General features: G+C 33.4%; 1 protein-coding gene across 2 annotated transcripts in view; it reads left to right on the plus strand.

The window, feature by feature from the left end:
• Window positions 1-2,274: 2,274 nt before the first annotated feature.
• Window positions 2,275-23,531, plus strand: part of twz (BTB/POZ domain-containing protein twz) — an 83,553-nt gene continuing 62,296 nt past the window's right edge. Inside the window, exon 1 of one of the 2 annotated variants that reach the window (XM_035364519.2) lies at window positions 2,275-2,574. In XM_035364519.2, the coding sequence (XP_035220410.1) occupies window positions 2,411-2,574 (164 nt within the window). In that variant the 5' untranslated portion in view covers window positions 2,275-2,410. The remainder of the gene's footprint in view (window positions 2,575-23,531) is intronic. The other variant, XM_035364527.2, reaches the window with a different exon arrangement.

Below are 23,531 nucleotides of genomic sequence, written 5' to 3' on the forward strand. Positions count from 1 at the left end.
AATAGCATTATTTAAAAATATGTCCCCCCACACTTTAAATTGTCGTATAATAGGTATAACAAGACTTCACATCTCTAATCTCCAGCTGGTTTTTGCAACTTTTGCAAAATCAGGAGAATTATAATAGCATTTTTCTTTGATATGTAGCAAAACTACGAATGGATAAAGTAACTCTCCGCCAAGCGTTTATAATTGCTAGAAAAAGATCATAAACCTTATGTTGTAAGCAGTACATTAGATTTGTGTCCCCTCTTGTAGACATAATGGCTTTGGACCAGATACAAATGACAAATTATTTCTTTATTCCAGAATCGCCACTCTTTACAAAAGAAAATCTCACAATAAGATGATCATAATAGAATAGTTTATCATTTTAGAGGATAAATAATACTGAGACCGAAGTATAGAGTTTTCTCGGAAGTGGTTATTACATTTGAGATAAACGATTGCTTTATCAAAAGGAAAGGTAGAATTACTTTTGAGACAATTATCAAACGTAAAGGTAAAAGGGTAACATTTCATTTTTAGACAAACTCTATGGAGGTTTCTGAGTTATTTGGAGAAAAGACATCTAGACTGTGTTGTAAAGAAATGGGACAAGGTACTTACTTTGAAGGAGCCCATTCATTTTGAAGCAACACTGTCTACATGTGTTGAAATGAAGAAAATCCAAAAAGATTTATTTTATATCTCAGGTGAAAAGTAGTAAACTAACGACAGACTGGTCGAGAAAGGTTCGCTGACAAGACGTTTAGAAAGAATAGGGCTTACTGTGTGATACTTTCTGTCCATATAAATTTTCATTACTGACTATTTGCTACAGAATGGAAAGCTTCTTTAAACATGAATAAGCGAGCACATTATAGCCATAGGGCAGGTGAAAATTACGTTAGCAAATTGATATGAAACTTTTCAAACTCTCCTAAGAACTCTGAGTGTACTTTCTGGTGTACTACATCTGCAGAATCTGCAAATTAAGTAATTTTACTTCTTTGTTTTGTACTGACTATTAAGCATTTTGCGTAGCGCAAACTTTGTCACAATGCAAAAATAAACTAGGTTAATATTAAATAATGATTGCATTAAGCAAACAACATCTGTTAATTAATTTAATGGGTACTAATGGTAGTAAAAATTTTAATAGTAACTTTTAACGTGTATTCAGTATCTTAATACTTCATGTAAAAAAAAATTCTTATTTATTAGTTCTTTGTTAAATAATGCATTAATAATTTTGGATAATTATTAATTATTAATCTATTATCAATAATTACATGTTAACAGTATTTTCCAAACGTATCGAAAAACACTGGGTATAACATAGCTTGACTCCATATAAATGCGAATGAATCCATCTGAATTTTTAACTCTCTTCTCCCTTTTGCTAATTTAACAAAGAAGCATGTTGAAACATATTAAAATCGTGAAATGTCAGAAATTAATTTGTTAGTGCAGATAAGAAGCAAATGTGACTGTGAGGAATATGTAACATTTCGACGGATGACGATAGATTACGTAGGCAAAAATTTTGATTCAGTCTTTGAAATTACTTATCCTAAAATAAGTTCTGCAATAATTACTGAGTGGTTTGTTTCATAAAGCTCTGGAAATATATTTGCATATTTCAAAAGGTGTTCGGCGGCCCAACAAGAGGAACCCAGCGGTAAAATCAATGCTCACCTGTTTATGACTGAAGCATTTCACATATTTAGCTCCCCCCCCCCAAAATGGAGAATAAAAAAAGGGAGGAGAAAGAGAGGGAAAAATATGTGCCTTTATTTTTCTTCTGTCCCTCGTAATCATGGATTAGATTAGCCGAATGATTTTAGAAATTATTTATTAGAAGGACGTTTAAGTGCCAATTTAAATTACTTAAAATAGCGCCATCTTTTATTTTTCAGTTCATTTCTTTCTTGTTGCTGCCTCTAAAAGTGATCAAAAGCGGACTATATTTTAAATATGATTACTTTCGTATTTCTGTTCTTAGATCCGTTTCTGAAAGGGGGGTTAATATGTGGTTAGGATGCGTAAGTCGTTACCCAAGCATAAAGGGAAGGCTACTCAATGTTTTTATTAAATTTCGTAAAAGGTTTCAAGACAGAGCTTAGGATCGTTCATCGTCAACTGCGTCATAAATGCCTCCGAAATCATCATCGAAGGTCGGACCGCCCTATCCAAAAATTTTCGCGGGCTCACCCAAAAAGCTTTGAAGAAAAGACATCCGTCCCCCTCTTTTCCCCCCAGCTCCAAACCGAAACCTGCATTTGGCGACGAGGTGGAGCGTGTTGTGGCAACCCGCGTCGCACGCTCTGAGTCCGGGCAGCCCGTGGCTATGATTAACCCTTACTCGGGCTGCGAGGAAGCCCGATCGTAGGAGTGTCAGACGGAGCCAAGCGCCCGCGCAGAGTGCATGGCTGCCCGAGGTGCCGCCTCCGAGCCGCCGAGAGCCGCTTTACTACCGCCAGCAGCAGCGGTGTCTCCGGCAACGCCCCGGCCTAGCCTCAGTCCATCCGCCGCGGCTAACTTAGACCAAGCTACTGCGGCCGCTTATGCCGGACATTTCTCGATCACAAGGTAAGCCTCCTTTTCCTATTCGCACGTGTTGTTGTTCTTTCGATTCTAATGTATCAAAAAAGCTGTTTGTTTGATTACTAAATTTATACAGCTTCTTAATCTTCCCCAAACTTACTACTCCCCTCATAACCTCCTCTTAGAAAAAAATTGTTTCATTTAACGATGAATCGGATTTAAAGATAATGATAAGGAATGGATTTTTTAAACTTGAGAAGAATTTTGACTACATTGTAGTTCGCTTAGAATTTTGACTCTTACTCAAGGTGCTGTAATGAGATCGAATTCTGCTTAAACGATCATTCATGCTTAGAATCTTGTAGCTAATATTTGAGTTAAACTGTTAAGTTTTCGTCTGTTTAGATAAATTATCATATTGGAAAAAACACCAAGACCAGGTCTAAATTGGCAAAATACGTAATTTATAAATAAAAATTGTTTTGATAATCGAAAAGTTTTTTTCTGGGGGGGGGAGAATAAACAAAATAAATCTCTTCACAGTGAAATAAGAAGGCTATTATCAATTATTTGTATTTGTGAGTTTAAAGGTAATGAGTTTTATCAAATTATATCCTCGTGTTGAACTTTTTCCCCTCACAAAGTGAAATCTAAAATTTAAACTTCGTGTACAAATACAAGTATTTTTCTTACTTTATTGCTTGGAATGTAAGTTCTTGTTTAGTAATTGTTTAAAACGTTTCCACAGCATTTGGAAAAATTGATTATTTCTTCTGAAGGCATTTCGGCTAGTGCTCCTTCCTAAGACACCGTAAATAGGCTTCTATGAGTTCACCGCTGATCAATTGCCGTTACATAGTAGTTGGAACCTAAATTCGGAGAGGATAGCTAGGCACGTGTTTCGCGAAGTTGTTTACAAACACCGTTGTTTCGCATGCTTTTAGCCTTCTTCCTTCAGGTTCTTCTCTTTATGACGCTGCACTGGAAATGCGTAACTAAGTGCAGTTATCGAAATATACTAATATCTTTCATTTATCTATTTCATTAAAAGTAGTAAAGAAGTATGGTGCAAATGCAGATATTTTATAATCAAATTAATAGCGATCGTGCCTGTCGCACGTAAAGTAACTTCTGTCATTTTTCAGCGTTGACACTTTCATAAGAAAAATCATTTTATTTTCTATTTTTCATACTCATGCCTTAAATCTGTTCTTTTATTTTAAAAAGGGCTCCTCTGAATTAAAATTTATTACAATATTCGCATTTTTTTTATACTTTTTTGTAGAATAGAATAAGAGTTTGGTACTCTTCTTGCAGTTTTTGCGAAGCAACGCAAATTATTTGACTTTATTTCAGCAAATTTAATAATAATACTGTTTTTCTACTTGTTAACAATGACGACTTTTGACAAAAGCGTAATCATATCAAATCATCAAGAAATGTTTAAAATTCATATATTTTATTATAAAATGCTTTTTTGTCCATTGAATGATTTCGAATAATAAATTGCTCAGTTGCTTTTTAAAAATACATTTCTCTTTCGCTATGAAATTTGTTTCTTAGCAAATTACGAATGAAGCATTAAACTTTCCTTTGCCGTACTTATATCACATAAGAAGTGAACAATTTAGCAAGAAAGTCTCACTTTTTTAAACTTCCGAACTGCTTAAAGATGTCTAATATTATTTAACAATGGCTGACCATTTGTCTTCGAAGTACTGAATTATAATTTTAGTAGTAATTCAGCATAATTCAAATGAGAAGAAATAAACTCAAGCTATTTTTTTTTTAAAAAAAAAAGGTCATCTGAGAAACTTCAGGTGATCAATTAACAGTCAACGTGTATTGTATGAATGCTACTTAAGTTTTACCGTAAGGAAATGCGTAGGAAGCTTTTCATTGCTCGTTTCTCATAACTCCCACAATAAGATTTAAGAAATGTTACGCTCCATTCGTTTCGTATACAACATATTATCAATAGATATTTTTCTTACTTCAAAATTAATGAACCATGCTATTTCAGAACTCCTCACTTTATTTCATACGCTATTTCTATTAAGAATATATGTGTTTTTATGAAATAGCACTCATTAGGATAAGGATACACCATAGCTCACTTATAACTGCACGTATTGTAGAGTTTCGTTACGTCAAACACTTCTATAATTAGTACGACTTCAGTGGAAAATTCTTATTTCAGTGTTTTACAAATCATTTTAATGCTTAACTGCCTCTCATGAAAGAAATGTGCATTCTAACTGGGTTCCTATAGGATACAATATGGCGAATATGTATTTCACTTATCAGCAATCTATATTCCATCTGAATAGTGGTGCTACTTTAAACGCTTTTAATAGTTTATATGCCTCACCGGTCTCTTGGGATCACCCTTAGACTAATTAAAATATTTTTAGCGCTTAGCATGTTAAGTACTTTCCCAGTAAAGTCAATAATTCAGTCGAGAAATTTTGGGAATCGTAATTTTTGTTATTTCATAAGAGATCCAACAAATTTCAAAGCAAAACTAAACATGAAATTTACGACTTATACCATAATTATCATTATTCAATCTGTGCAAAATGCAAAAGTCTTTTTTATCAAAAATATTAATAACAGTTTTTTAATATAATAATTTTCTGAAAAGGAAGCGTTTGAATAATGAAATTTATAAAATTATACATCTGATTATAAGGAAAACTGTTTGCGAATCAGTAGTTTCGATGAAATTTTGAAATCTTGTTGAGCTGTTAATGAGAAAGCTTTAGAAAAAGGGCTCAGAAATATATATATAATATATATGCTATATATATATAAAGAATTCGATAAATTCATTATCAAAGCCGTAGCTTTCAAGTGCTAGTAGTAGAAACGGAAACAAGTAATATTCTTCCTAAGCATTAAATCGAAGGAAACTATAGTACTGTCTTGGAGGAAAAAGTTTTTTCATTGTTTCTTTTCATCGACTTTTTTTGTCTCAGTCGATAAGATTTACAGCACTAATGAGAAAATAATAAAATTCTTTCTTAGACATTGAATTTAAAATAAAATTTTCAATCTAAAAATCTATTCCTTAATTGAATTTGCTTTAAGAAATCGAGTAGAAGCCATATGGCAGCAGAAATTTCTTTTAGAGTACGTTTCTTTTATTTTAACACTTGTCCAGTTGCTCAACGCACTGAAAGTATTTGTCATTTGTACCTGAGAAAGGGACGGACAGGAGAAAAAGAAATTAACTAACGCTAAGAATTATTGTTTGAGTAATGAAATAAAGATTACTTTCTTTAGATCAATTCTTCTTTCGAAAGACAGTATACGCAGCACGTGACAGTAAATTAATCTTAAGAATATACTTGAAAATGTGTTCCAGAACAAAGAGAGAAAAACGTTCTATTTGGATTATTACCATTTGCTTCAAAACGCTACTGTTGCACCGGTTTTATAATTTTCCCTTTTATTTGCTCTATGATTGAATAAAAGATCATTTAGGTCATGATGCTAGTGATCTCTAGCATCATTATCTAAATGCAATGATAATGCGAAAAATGGAAGATTCTTTATTTACAGAATACTGGCTTTTTCATTTAATAAACCGGTTTATATCTCTGCATATGTTATTCTATGAACTAATCAAGTTTTCAATTGATGAAAATGTAAGGTTGGCTATATGTTACGTGCAATGCTGTTACAAAAGGTAGCATGCAGTTTGGGAGACTTCTGTATTTGATTTAACTTTCCTTACGTTTCGAATATGATACCTTTATTTGCACATAAATTCAAATAATTACATGTATTGTTATTAGTTCACAAAATCTTTCTGCATAAAACTTTTTGCTACCATTAAACAGAATTTCTGTGTGCGGCGGTAAAATGTGATGAGGACTTTTTATGTAGCTATGGAATAAGGACTAAATATTGAACAAATAATTTAATATTTGAAAGGGGCAGACTGTTTTATGATTTTGCCTACTAGTTACCCACAGAGTATTATTTCTCTTCAGCTTAGTTACTCTTCAGCTTTAACAGCGACTTCTACATGATAGACCCGATTTTAAAAATCATCTGGAATCGATAATTCTTTGATTACGTCCACAGCCCAATTACCTAATGAAAATTATATCAGGGTTGCTGTTTATGTCGATGCAGGACAAAATTTGATGCTCAGATGAAAGAATTTGATTCAACACATAGTAGTAATAAATGGGAAAGTGGATAGCTGTAATTTTTTTTTTAAAAAAAAAAGAGTTTTGGAAGTGATAACTTATTAATCTGGACTAACAAAGCTTTGAAATATTGGGAATGATTAGATAAAGTGGAAGAAGAAGAAACTGAAGATCGTGATATAAAACACTGGAATTTCTTTTATTCGCGTATACAGAATAAATTAAAGATTAATGCCAAGGCAACGTAATTTGCTGTCGTATCTCATTCATTTGGAATTTAAAATAATTAGGATTTTCTTCCATAGCTTTCAGAGCTAAAGTAATTTAAGAATTATTCTCTACTAAATATGCGTATATAGTCTCTACTTCATGTGATTCCTGTATCTTTTCCAAATTTCCTATTGTTTTTCAGTGAACGTAAGTTTTATTAATTATTATTTTTTTATTTATGTAAGTATTGCAAACATCATCAGTTTCAATCCGTGTAATTAAGAATAATATATGAGAGGATTTACTATAAATCCTTGAACCTGTTTATGGCTGGGAAAACAAAAGTAAAGTCCGTTAAATCGAATATGTTGAAAAAAATAAAAATTTTATATCTTAAAAAAGTAAACTTCTCAATGATTAATTTTGTTTAGCAAATTGGTTAAAATGTGTGTGTGATTATGGCAAAGCCTCGAGGGCTATCTGCCTAAGAGGAGGGATGCCTTCGTGGAGGACTTTCTAAGGGAAACTGACTCGTATACACGTTACACATGGGGAAAACCACGAAAACACCCATGCAGCCAGCCCGTTCGCGGGATTCGAACCTCGGACCGAACTACCAGTGTTCAGCGACTTTACCGCTCGACCGCTGCAAATTGGTTAAAAATACAGAAACTAATAAAGTAAAGAAAAATATATAATGCATAACATATATTCCATAAGGTATAAATTAAATATTAAATTAATCACAATTTTCAATTGATTAAAGGAGCTGCTCCAACAAACTGCAGTGACAAATTTTGTGCTTTTATAAGTAGCTAAAAATCTATATAATATATACAGAAGTTTCTACATGATAGACCCGACTACAGAAAATATAAAAATGGGAACTGAATAAACTGTACTGGCAGACAAACTTCCTGAAATTTTTGGCTCGTTAAATCCAGATTTCTTAATCGAGTCCTGTCATGTAAAATCTAATGTCAAACTGGCAGAGAAACGTAGCAAACTGAAATTTAAAAATTAAGCAAAAAAAAAAAAAAAAAAACAGAGTTTGGTGTGAATTCTGAAAAAATGACTTTAACGTCAGACTTAGTCTGGTGTTACATGCACTTGATTCATACTGCATGATCAGCTGAATTTTACATGAAGACGCTGCAAATGATGAAAAATGTTAATCTAAGACGAAATGAAGAATACAATTCGAAATTGAGTTTACCGCCAATGAGAAAGTACAGCTAACTTTATGCATATGTATTTTCCGAGATATAGTGCAAATATATACCTCCAAACTGAGTAACATGTTTAAAAGTTAAAATTTAGCTGCAACCTTCTCCATCAGGGAGCTTTCCTCTTCCCGATATTGGAATCTCTTTGTTAATACCAAAAAGGTATTATTGTTTTCAAATATAGACTGATTCTGCTTCTGTGTGAACTGTCACATAAAAGCAGATGCTGTCCCTTAAAATCCTTTAGCTTTAATGATATTACATTTATAATAGTTAATAACGTTATTTTATGTTACTAGAAATCTGACTAACTTATTAAAATTTGAGCAACTAATGATAAAATAGTTTCGTTAAAAACTTATTTTCAATTTTTCTCAATACTGAATATGCGATTTGAAACTCGCAAAATGAGTTCTTTCTTTTTTGTGCTAATGACAGGGTATATGAACGGGTATTTAATGATGTGTTCATTTGAAATAGTTGATGACATGATCATGCAGAATTAAAAATTAGGCAAAAAGCAACTTTAAAGCAGCGTGGATTTTAAATAAAAATCCATACGAGGTTTGTTTAACTCATGCATTTTACTTAAAATCTACACTAATCTTATTTTTCTGTCTACTTTTAAAATTTAATGATGAAGATGAACGGTTGATTGAAAACCTTATACATTGGTTCTTAGCTTCTTGGATATTATTAAAATGTTGACAGAAATATTTTGTTTATGTAAAGAAACATTTTTACTCTTTTAGCTTCTGGTATTGAAACAGAGATTTTTGAGAGCAGGTTATAATAGTTGTAAATTTTTTTCGGCTTTGATAGCCGTATCTCAAATATTAAGAGAGTACCTCTTTAATTTTGCATAACTTCTACCATTTTAGAATCAAACTTATCCCCTTTTTTTAATTGGTTCAGTTTTTCTTCTTAATAGAAAAATGGCTATATATTTCTGTTCTTTCATATTTGGTATCTGAAATGCGCGCTGTGCTGTTAGATGCATCATTAGTGTTAGAGGTATAAGATTTCGTTAGCAAAAGAAAATTTACGTTTAGAAATATATGTAGGAAATTCCCCCAAAATGCAGACAAGATCGTATTAAGTTATTGATTAATATGCATTCTATAATCAATACTAAGCTCTAGGCCTGTAGAATTTGAATCGATAGTCAATTTATTGATCATTAGATCTTAAAACAGCATTTTCAGATCTATCCGGCGAAAAGAAGTACGTGGATTAATTATTTGATCACAGCCTGAAAACCTGATGTATAGTGAAGGATTTCAAGAACATTCGTGTAGAAAACAGGAAGATATCCGATGAGCTAGATGGTGACCCAACAGTTACCAAATGCATTATGCCAATCAATATTTGTATGCATTAAGCTAGTTCGTTCGGTTAACGAATATATTAGCCTGGTTGGTTTCTAGTTCGATGTCCGAGATTAAATGGGTTAGTTGGATGGAAGTTTTGGTAAATTTTGTATAAATAATGGGAATACAAGCTAGTTTCTCTTAGAAAATGGTCTTTCTCAAGACAAAGACTTCGAGTGATCTTCCCTAATAAATAAAGTAACTTAAAAAGATAAAACTCTTCTTTGTTAGCAAGTCATCTGTAATAGTCTTCTCACGTAATGACACGTAAAATAGCTGACAATCCAAAGCCGTGTCGTTGATATCAGTCCTTTGACATAACTTGACCTCTACGGCATATCGTTGGCATCACTTCAAAAGTGTTGTTTCTAGAAAAATGCATTAAATATTTAGCAAGCGCTTTGTTTTAAGAAAACTCAAGTTACGACTTTTGCATAATGATTCTCATACACTTGTTAATAGAATATGGTTCTCTCTCTCTCTTTTAGCATAGAGTAAAACGCTGAAAAATAAGATGTAAAACGCGGTCTAATTGTAAAACCGCTGAACACTGGTAGTTTGATCCATGATCAAATATGGGCGAACGGACTGTCGATATGAGAGTTTTCGTCATTTTCCTCGTGTGTGACAAAGGTGCGTGCCAATGTTGCCATAATCTAAATAATCCAGCATAGAAAATGCATATAAATGAAAACTGTAAAAAATTCCCTTTCATGATTTTGGCATGCCGCCTTCTTAGTATGTATGCTAGTATGGAAGCCAGCTGCCATAGCCCTGACCCCAGTGGCGTAGCGAGGGGGGCAAGGGGGTGTATGATGCCCCGGGCGCCGCTCGCAGAGGGGTGCCAAATGGTCTCCAAACAAGATTTTCATCATATCACTGTGTTTTTTTGGGGAAGGGGGCTGCCAAAAAGGTATTTTGCCCCGGGCGTCAGTTATACTCGCTACTCCACTGCCTGACCCGAGGCTGGAATCCCGGAGATGGCAGAGATGCGGAAGCGCCTAGTGTCTTTGCGGCATGGAGGTATTTAAAACACCATCGAGCCGAAAATCCTCTCGAGTGCTTGATGGCTGGGGAAAGGAGCAATCAGATCCGTCTCCTGGGACGTCCTGAATCAAAATTAGGATGGAATTCGTTCTTGTTGTAATTTGATAGCCCATTGGCAAATTTCTTCGTAATGAGACGGCTAAATGACAAATGAGTTCGGCCGTTCCAGGCGAATACTTAATTAGCAAAGTGTCCCGCTTTTGGGGAAAATTATTTTGGCGTGTGCTTAACATGTGTGAAAATATGATTTTGGCGTATGTGTGTGTATAAACGAGTATGCGTGTGTGTATATATATATATTTCGTTTTAAATATTTGTTACACTCTTTATATATGTTCTGAATCTAAACATTATTGCTTTACCTAAAAAATTATGAAAAAAAAAAGGCGTATAATAGTCGGGAAAATGTATCATTTTCATTGCCTGCAACAAATACAAAGATGGAAGATTACAAGCAAAACCCTCCTTAACCTCTCAGCCGAGAACAGATACTAGGGCTGCAGATCAAAGGAGACCCCTAACGTATCCTATAATTGTGATTATATTCAGCATGTTTTGTTTCTTATTCATAAAAACTGGGAAATATGGGTATCTGGCGAGACTTCAATATCTAGGATCTAAAATCTATCTTGATTAAGAAAATCTGAAAAGCCCTTGCGTTTTCTTAACCGGGCCTCGAGTTTAGACGTTGAAGGACGGCGCATTTGGATATTATTTCTTAGCTGAACTGCTAAGTTTTCTTTAGAAACATAGTCTCATAATGTTCTTCACCGTGAAGTCTCAACTCTCTTGAAAAGACTTCCTATTAAACAGCAATTGCCTATGGAGCAAGCTGAGCACTAAATTACTCCATACTGAGGAAAGTATTCTTGTTCTCTGGCTAATCGCTCCATGCTTAAAACATACGATGTTTCATTGTTTTCTCCGCAAAGAAGTCGTGAACTCTATTAGCATTTAAAGTTCTTTCCCCCATCTGCCTTTCATTTCATATCAAATAAAAATAACCCGAAGAAAAGCAGGTAAAAATTCTCTGCGAGAGCTTATATGCATTGTTTGTTTTAACTGTTATATCACAGAAATACAAAAAGATGCAACAGGAGACATCATTGCCTTAATGATTTTCAGTGAGGAAATTTCTTCTAAGGTCTATTCTTCCAAATGCTCTCACAAACCCACCACGCCTTTTACCTCTATTAGTTTCCATTCAAACCCTAAAAAGGTTAGCTCACCCTTACCTTGTGTAACTTCGCGGGATTCCAACTCTCCACAAACATGTATTTCGTTTTATGGTTGCTTTGTTGCTCGCGAGTCACAATGTGGATCGTTTTATGGGCTTTATTCACGGCGAGTAAATTGCGGTTGAAAGGGAAGAAAAGTTTTTGCTTTCAAAAGCTAAACAAGAAAGACTTTTCTGCCACCTTTTGAAGACGTATATAGTAGCAACAAATACAGGGTGTTTTCAGCTCTTGAGTGGTTATTAAAATTGTGCAAGTTCGTGTATTATTGAGTTGAAACATTTTTTATGCACTTCAAGCTCAATGTTTAACTAAATAAAACCAAATAAATACAATTCTTTTGATTTCTAAAATGCGTGTGACTATTCCCTTTCACCCTATTTTAAGCTTACTTTTTCTTTCTAAATTAAAATAAAATTAATTTAATTCTTTATGCATGGTTTGCTTTGATATTTAAAAGTAATTTATTACAAAACGCCTGCGTACGTTTGGCACAAGTTTATACTGGTATTTATAATGATTATAAGGTTTACTGGTATACTAATTTAAATTAGTTAAATTTGAAATGCTCTCATAATAAAAGTAATACTTATAAATATGCAAACTTAAAATATTTGCCTTCTTAGATGATTTGCTTAAAAACCTGTTAAAATATCAAAAACTTACATAATTTCCAAATCAATGCTCCCTTTTTCTGTGTCTTGCCTTACATAATCTTTGACAATTTTTTAATAGAAGGCATGTATTATTTCTCCATATTATTTAACATGCATATATATAATTATTAAAGATTAAAGCAACGAAATTCTTGTAGTTTCAGTTGGGATTCGATTCTGTCCAAGTTTACTAGACTGTACGGAAGATTTAGAAGTTCTATTTTTCTCCCCATGCGCAATTTAGGCACGAAATGTTTTCCCTTGAAAATTCTTCCATAAGGACATATCTCCTTAGATACGCTGTACCATGATTTGCCATTGTCATTACCTTTACACCTAACTATACTTGACTCAACTGAAGATTACTTTGCATCTTTAATTTGCAGTTTCATCACTAGCGTATAATTTCAGCAAGACCTAACAAAAACTGTATTGGTTTATAATATTAGTTTATAATAAGAAATGTATTAGTTTATAATAAGAAATGTATTAGTTTATAATAAGAAATGTATTAGTTTATAATAAGAAATTAGGCTTTCGCTGTTGTGAAATGGTTAAACGCTCTTTGTACATTTTTTTCACATCGCTGCCTAGACAGCTATGCTTTATAGATAAATGCATTTTTTTTCTTGGGATAATAGGTTAGTGTCGTCTCTGTAGGCGCATTTTATGCAATTTTAAATGTGGAAAGCGAGAGAGAAAGCTTTAAATGAAAGTAATTCAATAACTTTTAATTTTATTTTTCGACAGCGAAAATTGTCTTCTTTATGCATTTTCAGATGCCGTAACATGTTAATTTCATTTTTGCAGAAAATTTAATCAAATTCCGAGTTAATGCAATAAAACTGCATAGTAAAATGTGCACTTCATTATTCCGCTAATAAAGGGAGCGTTTGAAAGTAAGTGCTATAAAATATGCAAATACTTTAAAAAATTAAGAATCCTAGTTTTCTACAATCTGTATTTTATTATAATTAGATTTTTCTTCCGGCTATACTTATTGCAGTTTAAATTTTAAACATATTAAACAAAAAGCATCACTTTTGAAATTACAGACAAATCTTATTTTTTAATATCTTATTTTTAAATCATAGTCAGTCTTTATCTCATGTTCCATCTAGCTGAAAAAAATAAAGTGTGATGGGTAAATCAGTGATATGGTTGGTTTTGTTTATTTAATTATGGTAAAGCACACTAGGGCTATCTGCCTAAGGGGAGGGATGCCTTCGTGGAGGACTTTCTAAGGAAAACTGACTCGTATACACGTTACACATGGGGAAAACGCCCATGCAGCCAGCCCGCTCGCGGGATCCGAACTAGCAGTGTTCAGCGGCTTTACCGCTCGGCCGTTGGTGGGCCTAAATCAGTGATATGAAATTAGTTAGATCATATGGAATATTCTTGATTAGAAAACGACATCTGATCAACATTTTGTTTGTTCGACAAGAATAATGGAATTTCATTGGCACAGAATACAGCTGGATGATTTCTGTTAAAAACCAAATGTACGTGATAGTAATGCAACTGAATGATGAATCAGGATTTCAGCCTATTTCTTTCATTGCGTTTTTTATGTTCGTGGAAAGCTGAGTAACTTCTTCATTTTAGAGACATAAAAACTTCCGTTCAATACCTTCATGTATCGATTAATGTAGACTTTTTTGGAACTGCTCATTTCTTTCTTTATGAGTCCTGTATCTATTGAGCGAGAAGTACCTTGTGCGGGAAACTCTAAATCACAGTATTATTGTCTAATGGTGACTTTCCCCAAAGATATATCCTGTTAACTTCCTGGTGCTATTGCCTATCCCACTAAAAAGCTTCTTAAACGGTTTTATTTTTATTATTGTTATTAAAAAAGAAATTGTAAAAGCCACGCCTACGGCAGTCATCATTGCTCGTCGAGATTAAAGGGCATGTTGTCTCAGTTTTACCTGAACTAAAGGATAGAAAAAGCCACCTAATTTGAGAATAATGACGTGAGTGAGACGCCCACAAAATGTCCAGCATTTCAATGCTATACAAAGAACAATTTAGTTTTTAAGAAACTCCAGTAATCAGGAACTGGTGATTACGGTACCGATGAGGACATCCAATCGCTGCCAGCTCAATCATTGGGCGAGGAGCTTGCTAAAGAAACACGTTTCGGGAGAACAAACTGCATCTGCATGCTGGAGCAAACAAAAATAATAGCATGGGCGAAAATGCCATCAGCGTATTCTTCGAGGATATATTGTTACGAGTTCTGTATTTGCATAACTCGCAAAACGAGGATGATAGTTTTTCTGTCGTGTTTGAACAGTAGCGAGATAATAATGTTTGCTGACTCCAGCGTTGTGAGAAATTGTTCTTGGAAATTTGAAAGAAACAGAGGGTCAAAGGTAAACACATTCTTGCGGTGCTTAAATAGAAATACTTTTATCAGTGATGTCTTATTGGAAAGAAGATTCTTTTAATTTACGTGAATGTAATACTAAAAAAAAATTAGCTATCGTTTTATTTTTAGTACCTTCATCTGAGAAAATTCTCTTGCAACATATTTGTGAACTGAAATTAACCATTAAAATCCATGCTGGGATCTTCATTAATGTAATTATGCATAATTAAGCACTGTATATTAATCTACACTTGTACAGAATTCCAACTGAAAACATCTTATTCAATTTTAAAAAGATTTATTAAATGGCAATGTCTGCATTTGTAAGTATTTATCGTAAGGATCATATCTACTGAAATATGAACAAGAAAAGAAATCTTAAGATTAAATAAATTTTTTACTTAAGCTAATTTCGCATAAGCCGCCCAATTGGTATAGTAGTCAAGGAAGCTGGCTACGATGCCGAAGAACCTGGTTTCGAATCCCGGAGAAGGCATGGTTGTAACTGTCCGTCTCTTCATAGGAAAGGCGATAGGGGCCCACCTATTGGGTGCCTCCATAATAAAGAGGAGCCCACCAGCGGCCGAGCGGTAAAGTCGCTGAACACTGGTAGTTCGGTCCGAGTTTCGAATCCCGCGAACGGGCTGGCTGCATGGGTGTTTTCGTGGTTTTTCTCATGTGTAACGTGTATACGAGCCAGTCTCCCTTAGAAAGTTCACGAAGGCATCCCTCCCCTTAGGCAGATAGCCCTAGTGTGCTTTGCCATAATTAAATACACCAACACCAACATACACCATAATAAAGAGACCACCACATCCGCCCTTGTATAGATTATTAGACTCAGTTGCAATTGTTCACAATCTGCCATTGGAAAAAAAAAAAAAAAAAATTCGCGTAATCTAGGTGAAGGTTTAAGAGACAAAATGGGACGTAAATTCCTCAACTGATAATTAGGAGTACGCCGATCACTGATCTTTTTATTTTTCTTTATTTTTTTAAATTTATTTTTGAATGAATGAATACAGGGAGGATTATCAAATGTGCTGCTTTTGAAGGGATGTATCCTTTCGTTAACCCTATCCTGTTGTCCTCGAACTATTTCTTAAATACGTAAAAATTGCCAACTTTTCTCCGAGCATAAATATTGTATTAAAATTTATTAAAAATTGGAAGAATAGAGAATCTTTTAGCAATTAGGTGCGTAATATTCAGACGACTTAATTAGTTCATACTTTATTTAAAAGCGAAGTCCTCAGAGAGAAATCTGTATTTCGTTTCATTAATATGTTACGTCTATAATCGTTTAAGGGTTAAATAGATAGATAATGGAAAAGTATCTTGTAGAGTAAAATCCTCATAATTTTCCTCATACCCTACATAACTGTGCATCTATCAACATTATATATATGATTTACTCAGCTGTGAATTTGTTTCTGTATTGCCTCTGCAGAATTTGCATTGCTTCCCCTTTAATTTTAGAGTTTCAATGCAACCATTTTTTTTAAGGTACTGTAAAACTAGATATTTGAGCTTTTCCTAACTATTTAAGAGCCCACCAGCGGCCGAGCGGTAAAGTCGCTGAACACTGGTAGTTCGGTCCGAGGTTCGAATCCCGCGAACGGGCTGGCTGCATGGGCGTTTTCGTGGTTTTCCCCATGTGTAACGTGTATACGAGCCAGTTTTCCTTAGAAAGTCCTCCACGAAAGCGTCCCTCCCCTTAGGCAGATAGCCCTCGAGGCTTTGCCATAATCACACACACACACCTAACTATTTAAAGAATTCCTTGGTTATATCCTGCACTGAAGTTTTACTTTCTTTCTCAGATTTCAGTACATGTAAGACAATTTTTGAAGGCGAGGCACCTGTGTTTTTTTCTCTGTTGTCAGTATTTCTTTATAAGGAAATGTTCAAAAGGAAAGATTTGGGGCTCAGAAGTGAGACTTTTAAATCAAACATGTGGAGAATCCTTTGTAAGATAAAACCTAATTTTTGTTTTTAGATTAGAAATGTACCGAAACAAGCTTAAGGAAGAGCTCAAAGGAGAAATATAATTGTTTTTATCTAAAAATTTTAGTATTCCATGCCTTTTATCGGTTAACTGAGCAATGCACCAGTCCATTAGACGAATTTGAATGACTTGAACTTGATAACTAAAGAAAACTCACTCATTAACTAAACTGATATGTAAAAATTTGCTACAAAGTCTAGCTTGCCATCAACAAACAGGCGTCAATACATGGATAAAAAAAGTATTTTTATCATCTTCGAAGTTTGAAGCAATTTATTTTGATTAAAGTGAAACTGATGTTTCTGATCACTTTGTTTCGATTAGAGGATAGTTTATGCTTGTAGACTAGTGATTCTCAACCATTTTTTTGTAGCGGCACTCTTTTAACGATTTCAAAATTTCACTGCACACAAAGAATAAAATAAGTCTAAAAGTTGTTTACTTACCTATAATACACTGTGTAAAATAGTTTATGATAATAATTTTGAATGTAAAATAAAATAATATGTACTACAAAAACAACAGTACGTTTATTAAGGAATTAATTACTAGTTGATAATAAAAATACTTTTAATGAGACGTTTGAGCTTGATTTTTTAATAATTCCATTTATAATTGATCGTAAAAATAACGATGCGGCTCTCATATCGTTTTCTACATTTAACAGTCTCGATCTTTTTTTCGTTTTTGTGTTGGTTAATACTGAAAATCCGAATTCACACAACTAAGCTGTAGAAAACTGTAATAATATTTTTAAAGCTTTTTTGGCCATCATGGGCTAATCGCATCTAATGTTAATCCAAAATGAATTAATTCTTCAGAATATTTTTAAATTAAATCTCAGTTATTAGAAAGCGAAATTAGTTCTTCCTCTTCGTTCAGAGATAATTCCGATACATAAGCACTTTGGTACAAAAATCGGCTTAGATACCACAATTGACGCGCTTATTAATGTCTTAAAAACCGAATTTTGCAAATTCTCATGTGTACTCTGTGTACTAGGATTAAACCCATTATAATTTTTACTATATACATTTCTAAAATTTGGCTGGCGGCACAGTGGTTGAGAATCACTGTTGCAGACAGTAGTTCTTTTTAAATGTTGTAAAACGTCTGATTGTTTTTTTAGAATTATCAAAAATTTATCATTTCGATTAATTTAACTGTATACTATTTTCCTATCAATTTAATATTTTTTTCCTTTCGAAGCCCATCTCTACATGGAGAGTGTATTTTCTTTTCTCATTAGACAGTGAATTGATGGGAGAAACCAGTTAAATCAAAGGTTTGGTTGTTTTATTTGATGATGCACGTGAGGGCTATCTGCATAAGGGTAAGATACCTGAAGGACTTTCTAAGGGGAACTGGTTCCTAGCCACATTACACATGGGAAAAACCACGAAAACGCTCATGCAGCCAGGCCGTTCACTGGGACTGAATCCAGGTCAAACTTTTGGTGCTCGGCGTCTTTACCTCTTGGCCACGAGTGGACTTTGTCAAAGAAAACAATAAGCGTTACTAAAACGCGTTTACCAAAAAAAAAAAAAAAAAAAAGTTAACGGCAGTTCAAAGATGAAGCATTTGAGTATTTCCAAATATCAACATAATTTACTTAATTTTCCACTATTTTCTTCTTCGAGAGACCATTAAAAGTTATACAATGCAAAAGTCATCCACAAAGGCATTCTTCATTTAGGCAGATTACACTCAATATTACTGTATTCAATTAACAAACAAATCCCAAAATGATTTGTTTAAAAAAGGCTTCTCGCTATTATAGCTTCTATGAAGCCAAATTCTAATAAGTTTAATTTTCTTCATTAGAAATAATCAAATGCTAAAAGCTATTCCGTATAACATTGTTCTTTACTGGTTTTTCTGAAAACTCTATCTGAAGTAAAGATACCACCGACAGTGTTAAGAGCTTCAATGAAGCTAGTTATTTAAATTAGAACAATCTGAAATTTGTAGAATCAAAGAAGCAACTTTAAATTTCAAAATCAGTGGATTAGTTCACATGTATATTATCATACAAATTAGTGCCATCGCTTTTTTGTTCTTATATTTAATTGTTCAAATTCTAAAATGATAGAGATATACTAAGATAAGCTTCATCACATATTACTGAAACTATTAAACTATTTATTCAAAGTTTCTTTAATGGAAAGGCCGCTAACGGCAGATCGATTTAATTTGCAAGTAAAAGATCCGTAATTAGTATTATGCATCACATCTCACCGGAGTGGGTTTTTTTTAGTAATGCATTTTCTTGTTTTTTTACACCATTTATGCCTGAAGCTAAAACCTCAATCAAAACTGTGTGGAGTGAAGATCACTTTTCTTTTTCTTGGCGAAGAAACTGAATTTAAATAAAGCGAGAACTCGCCAAACTAGTTAGCTAGTAAAATTCCAAGACGTTAAAAACCTGCCGAAGAGTAGGACCTAGAAAAGGCAACTACGCCCTAACTACCCGAAAACACTTAGCCTCGGGGTAGCCCTCAAGGGCTTACGCAGCATTCTTGGCCCTCCACTCAGGGCCACACCTGAGTCCTAGAGCAGCTGCATATGCCCTCCAGGTAACTTATGTGCCTTGGAAAATAGCTTTTGATTGCCTTTTATGAACAGACGTTATCGAATACACGCGCCTATTACTTGGAGAAAATTCTATATCACTAGCGAAATCTCAAAAAACATAGACTTCGATTTAACATTAAGATGGCAATAGTCATAAGCCATGTTAACAGGCGAATACGAAGAACGATACGACAGAATTAAGCGTCACTGAAAACCACTGAAGTGCAGCATGAATTTGCCGTACTAGTGAATTTTTTTTTTTTTTTTTTTTTTTTTTTTTTTTGTGTGTAAATCAGTGCAATTCGTTTATAGAGCAATCTAAGCGTTCTGTGTCTTAATTAATATGTTATACATTTATGAAAATGTATTTCAATTAATGTTCTCGTGCAAAAGTTATGGAATATGTAAAAAAATGAGCATATCAGGTGCAGTTATAAGTGCAGCGAAGGATAAAAAAATCCAAACCATTGTATTGGATTATATTGGATCGCATGCAAAAAAAAATTCTTGTTAAGTGAGGAATTTATTATTTGAAGAACAGATCAGAAGCTATAAAAACAAAGTAATTTTTCTATTTATTTAGCATATGAAAGTTTGTGACTAGCTTGTACTTTGTTAACATTTATAAAATATTGCTGTTTATAAGGCATACAAACTGAACTTGCTGAAACGTAGAAGATTCGTTTGTTTTAACTGCTTGTATATCATAATTTTATGGGGTTTAAAGAACTTAAGTTAAAGTAAACAAATTACATGAAATCAAAAATGCATGATTAAACATAACATCCTTGTTATGCATTTCAACTCCTCAAAATGCATTTACTACATTTAATAACTGCAGTATTTTTCCAATTAGCCTTTAGTTGATGCTGTTGGTAAAAATATTCTCAATAACTTAACAAAATTGGCTCAAAACTTAAACTGTTTCGTCATGAATGAACATTATTATTTTTAGAATTTAAATTTATGCGTAAGATTTCTGTCTAGAAATGCATTTTGGAATTTTACAAATAAAATCAGGAATATAAGATGTCCTAAGCGCCTAATTAGTCCTGAGCGCCGGATCAGTTGAGTGAATTACATGTACGGCAGCCCCAGGCGATATGCTTAGTAAGACTAAAACTGTCAAAAAAAAATTAAATAAGTTGTTTCCCTTATGCTAATACTGTACTAAAGAGCGCTAAAGATTTCTTCTGCCCGGGGCATGAAAATGCTTTCGTCTGGTGTTGGTCTTGGATATGTTTTCCACATGTATTAGAAAAAAGGTTTCATGTAATAATTCAGGACTTAAGGAGCATTACTTTGTTCAGTATTAATTAACTCGTACTTAAGAAATCAAAATTATTCAATAAATAGCGATTAACTTGTATACAAAATTATTTTAATAATTTGTTTATTAATTTGAAATAATTATGCGAGAAATTAAAAGTCGTTAATGAAGCTTTGTGAAATAAATGGCACATTAATAATCTTCCAGAGTTTCTTGCAAATTCAAACAGTAACTTGTAGTTAGCTGCTACTGCCCTTCATAATAAATATATAGATTCTATAAAGAGTACACTTTTTGAGGAAGTTTTCTTAAAAGTAATGAGAAATGCTTCTCGTTTCAAGGCATTAGTTTTCCCACCGAATTAAGGCGGAGTTTTAATTTTGGGCAGCTAATAAATTAAAAATAATATCTTTATATGCCCAAGGGGATGCCTTCGTGGAGAACTTCCTAACAGAAACTGATTCATATCCGTCTTACACATGGGGGAGAGAGTAACTATGCAATCAGCCGGTTCTCCTGGAATTGAAACTAGGTTGAACTCCCATCATTCAGCGGCCTTTAACCACTTGACGAATGATGGGGCACATTAGTTTAAAGTAAAAGGAAATAAATATTATTAGAAAATGATTGTTACTTATGTTTGATGCTAGCTCGACTTGGCTGCTGAAACCTGCTAATCATGTTCGGCGGCTAACAAATGCCTTTAATTAGGAAGTGTGAGTGAGCTTTGTCGTGTAATAATATTATGTAACCCAAGTAACATTGAGTGGGATGGTTATTAGCTTGAAATCGTAAATAATTACTATAGTACTGTAAATTTTACGGTGTTAAGGTTTTAAGATCGCATATTTCTTAATTACAGTAACTTAAGGTTTGTTAAGTCATTAAAAAATTTAATTAGTTTTGCTTCTGCTTTTTTTGTCTACGTTAAGAGCAAGTTAAGTCTGAGTTCTATGACTTACATTAAAGGCAAAATCTCACCTAAGAGAGTGTAAGTGATAAATGCTTGTAGGAAAAACTGAAGTCAAATTTCGGCCTTAAAATAATATCATGCAGTATCTAATTCTGTATTGCATTGTAAGAAACTCCTCCAAGAAGGGATACCTGTTGTTAAGCGGGTAGTCCTCAAAAGAACTGTTGTAATCAATTAATTGACTAACTCTATTAGATTGTGTTTAAAGTCATTCTAAACCTCCTAAACTGCTAGTCTAAGCTAGTATCAATATTATAGCTTGACATTATTCTATCTTCGTTAAGAAATCAAAACTTATCTTTAAAAGGTCATCTATATTTGTATATAACTTTGCACATACACTTCACCGCGAGGGGACTGAAAAAAAGAATATATTTTTCGGAATTTTGCTTGGGTATTAATGTACATATTCATTCTATTTTCATCAATATAAAAATGATTCATAAATAAAATAAATAAATGCCCCGGAGTGGATTTTTAAAACAACTTTAAACCGATCGATGAATCTGTTTTTATTAATGTTAAGCTTCAGCGACATAACTTAATTAATAATTGAGCAATACTTTTATCTTCCCTATAGCCAGCAGCAAACAGCAAGACAGAATACTTTCTTGTCGGATTTTCAGTTCACTTTATTAAGATATATTTCCTTTTCTAAATATAATTTCTGTTTCATTTTTTTTTTATTTGTGAAAATCATTACAGTATTTACGCTGTTCATTAGAGTATGAGACTAATTAATAAAACAGAAAATTAAGGATATCTTTATTCGATGAATTAGACCTCTAGGTAAATGATGAAAGTAGATAAATTCAATAAAACCTTCAAGAATATTAGCTCTGAAGCAAGAATTTTGAGGAGTTAGAAACTTCAGACATCTGCTCACCTGCATTTTCAGTTAAGATGACATAATTCTAAAATTCATATGCATGCGCATTCTAAATAGATTTTAAAATCACGGAATATTTAGCATTCTGAAGACTTCAGCTATGGCTTATTGACGAATTTAAGGTTGAATTAAAATATAAATTGTAAATAACCAGGCAAATCTATTCAGTTCCAGTTTTCAGCATATACATATCGTTAGTTGTATAATTAAAATATTCGCCAACGGTCTCATTGCTTTCTAAAAAGTGTTAAATGCAATCTGAATGACATTTTGTGAACTTCCTCCTTGCAAAAGATAATCAATTCACGCATCATGTGTCTTCTTTTTTTTCTTGCAAAAGCTGGAAATTCTGTTAAAATTATTCACGAACTTTTAGAAGTACGCACCATGAAAGATCACATGGCAGAGAAGAAGACAAATTTCACTTAACATTTAAAGTTTTCGAAGAAGTTACAGGCATTTTCTAAGAAGAAGGGGCATTAGAAAAAAGGGCACACTTAAATGCTACTCTAAAACTGCAGCTTTTAAACCACATCAATACAATTTAATGAAAACTGGGATCCACCAGCTTCCGAGCGGTAAAGTCTCTGAACATCGGTAGTTCTGTTTGCGGTTCGAATCCCGAGAACGGGCTGGCTGCATGGGCGTTTTTGTGGTTTTCCCCATATACGAGCATCATCCTAAGGTGTAAAAACCTTTTTACTTTATTGCATAGCAACAATAGTTTTCAGTTATTGTTGGCAACTGCTCTCTCTAGAAACTGCTTATGAATAGCCAATACTCCCGTGTCAGTCATTCAGGTATTCATCTCAAAGATATATAACCATTAAACTCTTGTATTCTTCAAGTTTAAAGGATCGCCGAGAAAATGAGTGTTAATCTGATTTTGGTTTCTGTATCATTCTTTATAATTTAATAAAAGCCCCCGCGTAGCATAGTTTTCTCTCAGTATTAAGTATTGATAATATTTATTTCTTGAGCTTTAATGCTTTAATATCATTTTCTCA

Source organism: Stegodyphus dumicola, chromosome X1 (genome assembly GCF_044657685.1).
Source record: "Stegodyphus dumicola isolate Sdum_Otavi_A_Nest chromosome X1, ASM4465768v1".
NCBI classification, from domain to species: Eukaryota; Metazoa; Arthropoda; class Arachnida; order Araneae; family Eresidae; genus Stegodyphus; species Stegodyphus dumicola.